The sequence below is a fragment of the Pygocentrus nattereri genome, chromosome 23, assembly GCF_015220715.1.
Source record: "Pygocentrus nattereri isolate fPygNat1 chromosome 23, fPygNat1.pri, whole genome shotgun sequence".
Taxonomy (NCBI): Eukaryota; Metazoa; Chordata; class Actinopteri; order Characiformes; family Serrasalmidae; genus Pygocentrus; species Pygocentrus nattereri.
In genome coordinates this window covers 21,299,239-21,308,712 of record NC_051233.1, presented here as the reverse complement: position 1 = coordinate 21,308,712, position 9,474 = coordinate 21,299,239, and the positions used below count along the sequence as shown (strand labels likewise).

The following is a 9,474-nucleotide window of genomic DNA, read 5'->3' as shown; positions in this document are numbered from 1 at the left end:
ATTCGTTCACAAGGCGGACCTCGCTGGTCTCCGCTGGCTCGCCACAACTGAGAAAGCCACACGCAGCAGCGCCACTGTCTGCACGTCCTCTCACGTTAACGTTACCGTATTCAGTCCAACATGCCGTCGAATCAAAATGTACAAGGTAAGTCTTCAACTAGCGACTTATATGCACGGTCCATCCAGTAATCACACTGACCGTTACTCCCAGTCGGCAATGTTATAACGGACGGCTGGTTTTCTGGCATGCTAACCTGCGAAATGTGGTTCACCAGCTCTGCAGCAAGTGCACTGTAATTAAAGCAGCTTTAACGGGTTATACAATGTCCTTTTCTGCAGGAGGGAAGGCGTTTGGATTACTGAAAGCTCAACAGAGAGAGAGACTGGAAGAAGTAAACAAGGTAAACAGCGTAATGTGTGGGCTTTCCCCTAATACTCTTTCATTCAAGGATACTTTTGTCTGAGGCGGTTTTCGGAATGAAAACGTTAAGCTAACGTTAGCTAGCTGGGCCTTGACCTTTGTGTCTCAGTCTCAGAAAGCCAACGTTAACAATGTCCGAGTCCAGCGGGTCGCTGAAATAGCCCCAGACAACTGTTTAACGAATTGTGTCGCCACTTTCGTTTGGGCGTATTTTAGCCCAAATGACCAGCAGACAGTAAACCGAGCGAGTGTTATTCGTGAATGTCTGCTGTCGGTGTTCAGATCAGTCGGCTAGCTCATCCACATTAGCCCGCCGCTCATTATACAATTAGGACTAAGCACACAAAATGTTACCGGGTGAATTGCTCAGTTGTTCCAGTCCAGCCACCATTTGTTTCACAGTCCTGCTCCTAGAACAGCTTTGTTTCGTGCTTTCCCCGCTCCTAACGCACCTGTCCCTCACGCTGAAACCCTCAGATGGGCGTGTAAGAGCGGAGAAAACGCCAAAGAGGCGCCTGTTTAAGCAGAAAAAGGGCACTGGTCTGAGGGTGCGGTTCCCTTTTGCCCTTTTTAGCGGCGAGAAGTTGCGAAAGGAGCCCCCTGTCTGAAAGCGCGTAGGGTATTTTGTTTAAACATCATCTATTCAAAGCTAATATTTGAAACCAGGTCGCTCTGGAGCGATAAAGAGGCGCCTTTTCTTCTCCTGTTCAGACGGGAAACAGGTGGCTGCTGGTCCCGATGAAGAGCCCCATTGTGTAGGGGCGTCTCTCCACCCCACCGTCTGACTGCCTTTCTGCCTTTCTTCTCTTACACGCAGCTCCCACTGCCTCAGACTGGCATGTCTTGTGGTCACATGAAAGCCTCAAATGCACAAAAAAAACGGGTTCACCCCAACTGTAGCCAGTTACCCCTTGTACTTAGTGAGTTCTCTTACTTTAAGTTGTACCCAGTGCTGAGTCTGGTGTTTACACATCTTGTATAATCGCCATAGAAAAGCATAAGCGATAGAGCGGGACACTGGAGCAGCTGCACATGAGTCCAGGATCCCCAGTGCCAAATGTCGACTAGAGAGCTATAGAGGTCCCTACCATCTGACAGTGGAGCAGTGGGACTGGAGTTATGGAGCGCTGGTTTCATTCAGGATGAGTTGGAGTGGTGTTTGTGATGGAAAACTAATCATAGCGCTGCGCAGTCAAGTGTTTGAACTCGCAGTGAATGAAGTAGACACAACATACGAAATGATCTAACATCTTGCTCATTGAATAGCCTTGCTTTTAGACTGTGCCAAGTCTGCCAGTGGAACAAATTCCCCATTAATACCCTTGGTTTTTAGAAGAAACTTTGGATGAGCAGATGGTTACAACTTTTATTGGGATCGCTTTAGTGCCCTTTCACAAGTAGCAGTGCATAATATTTGCTTCAATAATTACCCTCAATGAATGACAGTAACACATGGCTCACTCCGCCACCAAACCTGATTATCTTGATTTTGTTGCCAATTTCTGTTTTCCTTGAACTTCTTCTGTGCACGACCTTAAGCTTTGTTTTAGTTTCTGCTTACCATAGAAGCGATGCAAGGAGGCCTGATGTAGTGGAGAGTGTTCAGCATGTCAGATGAAGCTGTAGTTCAGTAACTGGTGAACTGGAGAAAACGCTAGGTCTGACCAATTTCAAATGGTTATGGTACATGGGGAGAAAAGCCAAAAAACCACACAGGCAGTCCAGACTTCAGCAAAAGTTATTCCAGCAGAACATTTGAGAGGTTTTGTCAGACAGTCCAGCTGCAGAGGCCTGTAGTAAATGAGCCACGTCTGAGCCAAGGAATGTAGCCAGTGCACAAATCATGAAAACTACAAGCAGTGTGCACTTATTATTGCACAGTAAAGATGTTTTGAAGATCTGTGAATTTGCTTATCTTACCATGAACGCTACATTGCATCATTGTTCAGAGTAACTGCTGTGCTTGTAGATGTTTGGGGTGTGTTTTTGTTGACTTGTAGAAATATCTTTCCCACTGGAAGGTGATCCTATCTTTCAAAAGAACTTGTAGAGGATTTCATAAGGATGTTATGGTTAAACAAAGCTAGCGTGATAATAACGTGACAGCCAAATAAAGCCATTGTTTACTTACAATTGCATGTCAAGGTTCTCCATCCCATAATCTTTGATCAACCATCCTTAGTAAGCATATTTGGGGTGGTTTAAAGATCAGGATCTACTACATGCACACTCACTCTCGTTTGCCCTCATTGATTTTCCGTTCAGTGTTCTGCTTACAGGCTACTACAGACGGATACACATTGATTCATCAGTAGTTTAGCACAATTTTGATGGACACTAAGCATTCAGGGAACCCAACAGGCAATTTGAACAGATTCTGTAGTGCTGTCCATCTTTGAACTAGACAGTGTGCTGCCAAACTGTAATATAGGTCTGCTTGTAAGCTCTTCTGTCATCGTTTGTTTTTGTGCCTTACTTGTATTTTAAAAAAATCACATTTTTTTGATTAGTTCTCATTTATATTAATGACATCCTAATAATGAATTGATGTCAAATACAGATTTATGTTGGTGGTTATGAAGTACAGACCAAACTATGTCACACTGAGTGTTTGCTGATGTGTGAGATGCAATCTTGTATGAAGCATGTCTACCATTGAGCCATGCTCTCAGGAAGAGCAGCTGTAAACAAATGGATATAATTCATCCAGGCACTCTCAAAGTGATCCACTATCTTTTTTTTTTCTTTCTTTCTTTCTTACTGTGCATTTGTAGGAATTCATGGAGGATCAGAAGTACCGGGATGAGGAGGATTTGGCTGAGAAGCTGGATTCCTTCAAAAGTAAGACCTACAGCAGCTTAAAAACTCGCAGGGAATCTCCTTAGGACACACTTTCTCTAATGGCATTGGGGAGTGGTGGAATGGGAAATGTTTACATAAAGTTCACATATAAATGACATTGTGTTTATAAAATGGGTATCTATGTCATCATAACTCTCTTGTATGTGTGCAAGAGAGGGCGTGTGATTTAGTGGTCCGCAGAGGGGGTTTCATGCAGTGGTCTTGCAGGAATGCTTCCTTGTTGTTTTAGGGCTAAGGATTGTCAGCAAATGTTTTGAGAGCGAGAGAGAGAGAGAATACAACTGAAACAAAAGCTATATTTGTTTCAGCCACAAAGTCAAGCTATATTTGTTTCAGCCACAAAGTCCTTTTTTCTTCTCATTTATTTGCTCATCCCTCATTTCACTAGTATCACACTTAACTACTTCTTATGAATTGTTTACTATCTAGCCAAGTCATGTTTGTGCACCTATGTGTACTACATATGTTCTTTGTATGTGTGCTCTTGTGAAGAGAAGTGCTCTTATCTTTCTAAAGAACTTAAATCCTAAACATGGGCAGAGAGCGCAGAAACTGAGGGAAAAACAAAGTCTGTAGAAAAGCATGGTAGAGGCTAGATGGAAAATTGCAGCACTTTTTGTTGAGTATAGTTTGCAGAAACGTGGTCTCACTCTGTCTCAAGCCCTTAGGCTCACCGCAGTGTGTTCGACCCACAAATGTCAGTCTCTGTATGTGTACATCTGAATGGGTGTCTCAGCCTTCAAACCAGAAAGGGAAGGAGGAAGCTTACCCTTGAGAAAAGCAGACGACAGCAGCTAGAGATAGAGAGCCATTGTTTTCCCACTGTGCCATGCTGCAGACTTTGAAACCAGAGACAATGACAGTAGAAACAATTACAAAGATGGACCTTTTAAAATGCTTTTTTAAATATTAAATATGGTCCTTGTTGAAAAGTGAAGAGTTTCAGAATGTATGATAGACAAAAACTGAACTGCATTTTGTGGATCTTTGAAAAGGGGTGTGTGAGTGTGTGAGAGAGATTGAGAGAGAGATTGAGTAGTAATAGTTCACTCATCATATGTTTTTTTTGTTTTCCCACGTTCTTTAGGCCTTTTAGTCTGAGCTGAAATTGATCCGCTGTGCCTGTCTGTCTGTCTCTCTCCCTCTCAATCTCGTGGCCAGCTTTGTTGTGAATAGTCATGAGTTTGAGGGGCGGGCATCAACAGGGGGCCATTGTAACCCTCTCCTACCCATGATCCCTCTCTCACGGAGACACTGTTACAAGAACTGCTCACGACCACTCCAACAGAGCCCTCTTTGTGAGACAGAAACTAACAGAAAGATGAACAGAGAGCCCAAGTTTGGGGTAGACTAATGTAAACCAAACATTTTCTGATGAGTTATTTTCTATTTGATTAACATGAAAAAAAATTTGAACAACATTTGTGGCATGTTCAAAAGTTTGGACACCCTACTAAGCTTTCTCTCTGAAATTCCTTGTGCAACTGGTACTTTGCAAATGAAGATTCTGTTTTCAGCCACTCTCCCTTGCAGAACATTTCAAGTTCTGTGATATTCATCTTGCATGCTCAAGCATGTTCAAGATGTTCAAGTAAGGTGACTGTGACGGCCGTTCCAAAATCTTCAGCTTGCGCTTGGTTTTGCCGTAATTTGAGGTAGATTTGATGTATGTTTTGGACCATTGTCCTGCTGTAATAGCGAGCTTCATTTCAGCTTTAGTTTCTTGATTTACTGTGTCACATTTCCTTCCAGAATTTGCTAATATTTAGTGGAATCTCTTCTTCCCCTGCAATGTTTTCTGTGCCGCTGGCTGCCACACAAACCCAAAGCAGAATAGACCCACCCCCAACCTAAGAGTCAGCTGTTCGTCATATGCTGCTCCTTTTTTTTTGCTTTTTTTCCCTCCAGATATACTTTTGCTGATGGGCCAAAAAGTTTTTATTTTATCATTTCACAGCACTTGTTTTCAAAATGCCTCTGGCATTGTACTTTGGCATACTTCAGATTTTGACTTTTTGAGATGAGGTCACAGGGAAGTTGTTCTTCCCCTGATCTGTAAGCAGTTAGTTTCACTTTCAGATCCAGGAGGACTGCTGAGTGTTAGCACAAGGTTTGAAGTGTTAGAATTTATTCAGCTTGCCTAACCGGTCCCAGCAAGGGTGTCCAAACTTTTGCGTACAACTGTATGTATTGTGATATAACTTGCAATATTTTAAAGACACACGTATGTTTTTATTAATGTGGTTAGATTGCATTATTTGGTCTTATTTGTTGGATCTTGTGCTCCTTGGTTCTTGGTTCAGAGAATTATGCTGGTATTGGGTCAGGATGCTCACCGCATATATTTAAACATTTAGTAAGATGCTCATTTGCATATTCCATTTTTTACTGATAGTGTTGCAAATTTTCATGGTAACTAATAACAAATTACATACTGTGCAACTTTAGTACTGCGTAGAAGAGAACACGTGTTCTGTAAAACAGTCCAAAAAGGCCAGTCCTGGGTTCTGTTACCCAATACAGCTTACACAAATGCATAATACAATAGTAGTGTCCCAACTACTGAAGTTGAAACCAGGCTGACCTCTATAACCCCTGCTGTGGCCTGCCTACTGCTGTCAGAACATCAGCTGTCTCTATAATAACCACTTTCCTGTCACACTCACCTGTTGCTGACAGCTGTGTGGGGGGGTCTGAGAGTGTGTATAATTAGAAATAAAGGGTTTAAGCCTTTGTTCAATGTTGACACATTATTCTTCTGTGTTTTTTGTCGTACAGACAAATATGCAGAATTCGACCTGAACGACCAAGGAGAGATTGGTAAGTGTGTGCGTTTAGGCATATATGTGATTAACACTAAATGAAGTAGCTTTTGTGTTGTTTGTAAGATGTAAAGAACAGACATAAAAGCTGAGTGTGTGTATGCAAACTAGGGAAACATAAGAGTCAGAGGTAATGAGTGTGGCTGTTGAGAAAGTGTGCTGTAGTGTTCTGTATCATGAGCATCTTGGTCCAGGTCCCATAGTTTTCCTGAGTTGTTTTTTCTGTTGCAGCACACCCCATAAAGAGCTTGTTAATTAGTGGAGGAATTAACTCCCGTTAATGGGGGAGTAAATGCTGTTTTATAAGGTGTTGGTGACTTTATTGCTGTTGTCCTAGAGCCATATTAAATTCCTGCTTGTTTCGTATCTTCAGGTTAACTCTGTTTGATGCATATTGTGTGACCAATAAAATGTTCAGGAATTTTCCACATTTTGGCCTTCAGTTATGCTCAGAGATGTTTATAGATCAGTAAATGAACCCTTTCCAAAAGCACCGATAAATGTAGCCAGACTGCCTTCACCAGATTTGTAGACAATGTGATGTTGATCAAATGGGCAGTTTACTGACAGGGTGGGCTTTTTACTTTGTAAAACTGCTAATGTGGTATTTTTCTGGGAACCAATTTATTTGCCTTTGCTAAGTTTACCCATTTTCCGTTCTTAATAACTGAACAGTTGACTTTGGCATTTCTCATGATAGTCCTGATTTAACTTGTACCAACATTTTGTTGGAAAAACATTGTCAAACACCAACACTATCATTCACACAGCAGGAAAAAAAGTTAAGCCATATTGTGCATCATCTGTGAGAACACATGTGTCTAACGGGAAATGACTGAAAAAGCCACATGCCCAGGCACATTTGATGCCGTAATATGTGAATTCTGCTTTGTGACTGTCATTTTATCTGGCGTTTCAATGCGAGTCTTCAGAAAACTGTCCAAACATGTTTGGAATGTCTAATCTAGAGAGCAGTCTCTCCTTTTTTGGTAATCTGAACTTTCACTTTACCTTGTTTACCTTGACCGATATGTTTCTGTGACATTTACTGAAGACCATTTTAGGTGAAGGGCACATTTTTCACACTAATCGAAACACAACAACTAAATATTGCTACATAACCACAACTATTTAAAGGTGTTTTTACCACAGTACTACAAAGACATAAATGCTTTGTATCATTCTCACTAAACTTAAAATATGTGCTGACTATATGATGTTGAAACAGCCTACAAATACTGGTGTCCTTAATCAATACATGATGCTATATTAGTACTTGCAAAAGTGGAAACAACCTTTAAAAACTTGATTGGACCCTGCAGATTGCAAAATGCAACTATATTAACAAAAGGTGTGTGTGTGTGTGTGTGTGTGCGCGCATAATGCCATCTGTGTGGTACAGATATGATGGGCCTGAAAAGGATGATGGAGAAGCTGGGAGTACCCAAGACCCATCTGGAGATGAAAAAGATGATTTCAGAGGTGACTGGGGGCAGCAGTGATACCATCAACTACAGAGACTTTGTCAAGATGATGCTTGGCAAGCGCTCGGCTGTGCTTAAACTGTAAGTTTGTGTGCGTACTGTGTGCGTGCATGTTCCCTCATGAAAGGGCCATATCATAGGGTGCCAGGACCTGCACAGTAGGGCTATTTTTAGCATGTCTGTGTGTTTAATCGTGTCAGCAAATCCAATGCAGCATCAGCACAGCAGCATATCTCTGCCATTATCTCTCAGCAGGGGGGAGGATAGGCTGTGACACAAGATGTCCTCAACATGTATCACATGACATTCCTGCAGAACCTTAATTACACAGAACTGTACAATTTGGGAAGAGTCATTTTACCTCCTGCAACATCGCAAGTGCAGAATATCTAAAATCTTTAACCAGTATTGCAGAACCTTGGCAATACTAACATTTCATAAGGCCGCAGTATGCAAATGGGTCATTATACGTCAAGGCATATTGCATTGTGTAACAGATTAATAGTAGTTCTAGTATTTCGTCCATGAATAAGTAGATAAGCTTAAGAGACCACTGGAAAAACAGACCTTTTGAATATACCAATCTTGTAGGTTAGGCTGGCACTTTGGAGTGGTGTGGTGAAAAATCATATTTTTTACTTAACCTGGATGTTGTCAAGCCAAGCCAAGACATGTTTGGTGTCCATATTTTGTTAACGCTTTATCAGCTCACTGCGGGAGATGCCAGGGTAATGTTGGTGACAAACACTAAAAGTCAGTAGGCCCAATTTTTTTTTTTTTTTTTTGTGTAAATACATCCTCAAAGCTTCTCAACCTGCTCAAATCACTCACATCTTAATTGAGGTAGCGCAGACTTGTCAAGACAGGTTTTTATGAAAAGAAACAACAGAAATCTTGAATTAATTAGATTTCATATTCATTTGCATGTGATGGGTAGTCAAATTTTGGCAGAATGCCTGTTATCTAAAGAGGCTGCCTGCATTCATGTCGTAAAGTTTTATTCATTTTTATAGCTCAAAATGCATAATATTTTGTCTTAAACCCCTTCAATCAATCTGAGCAACCTTAATTCAAACATGAGGGGCATTTCACTAAGCAGGATTTCTTAGATAACTTGGGTCAAAAGAGACAAGACTAGACTATAACATAGTGGCTAAGGTGCATTCCTGTTGGACCATCATCAGCTTTTGGTTTAGTTATCCAGCTTACTGAGAAGCCGCACTTTGTGAAATGCCCACCTGGAAGCAGTTTGAGTAGCTTTACAGAAGTTTAGAGGATGTATTTGAAATGACTTGGATGACTATTGGAGTATTTGCATTCTATTTTTGTTAGTAATGTTAGCCGTGCAGAGCTAGTGCTAAATTAAAGAAGCAAAATTTGGCTGCTCAGCCACATCTGGGGTGAGTAGAGAATAGTGTAAACTTTAATTTTTAAACATCCACTTAAAGATTACATATAGCTTCATAGCCCAAACTGGTTTCCACAACATATGATGCAGCCTTATTGTTGTGTAATTGTAAGGTAGGTATTTTTCATTGATGAGCAAGGCTTTAAGTGAAAAGAAAAAAAAAAAAAAAAAAAAATATATATATATATATATATATATATATATATATATATATATATATATATATATATATATATATATGTGTGTGTGTGTGTGTGTGTGTGTGTGTGTGTGTGTGTGTGTGTGTGTGTGTGTATGTATATGTGTATATATATATATATATATATATATATATATAAATTTTTATTTCTTTTTTAAAGTCAGGACTTACAAGCCCTCTCTCTCTTACAGTCATTTAACTTATGTAGACTACTATGGATGCCCTCCAAGTTGGCATAGGTTGCTGTAACCCCCACTCCTATTCTTCTGTTTTTCTTT

The 9,474-nt window shown here is 40.6% G+C and overlaps 1 protein-coding gene across 1 annotated transcript in view; it reads left to right on the top strand.

The window, feature by feature from the left end:
* The window catches only part of aif1l (allograft inflammatory factor 1-like), a 16,301-nt gene continuing 6,827 nt past the window's right edge, over nucleotides 1-9,474 (top strand). The window contains exons 1-5 of the mRNA XM_017698767.2: nucleotides 1-145; nucleotides 340-401; nucleotides 3,196-3,262; nucleotides 6,062-6,103; nucleotides 7,508-7,670. Coding sequence (XP_017554256.1) covers nucleotides 121-145; nucleotides 340-401; nucleotides 3,196-3,262; nucleotides 6,062-6,103; nucleotides 7,508-7,670 — 359 coding nt within the window. The 5' untranslated portion in view covers nucleotides 1-120. The remainder of the gene's footprint in view (nucleotides 146-339; nucleotides 402-3,195; nucleotides 3,263-6,061; nucleotides 6,104-7,507; nucleotides 7,671-9,474) is intronic.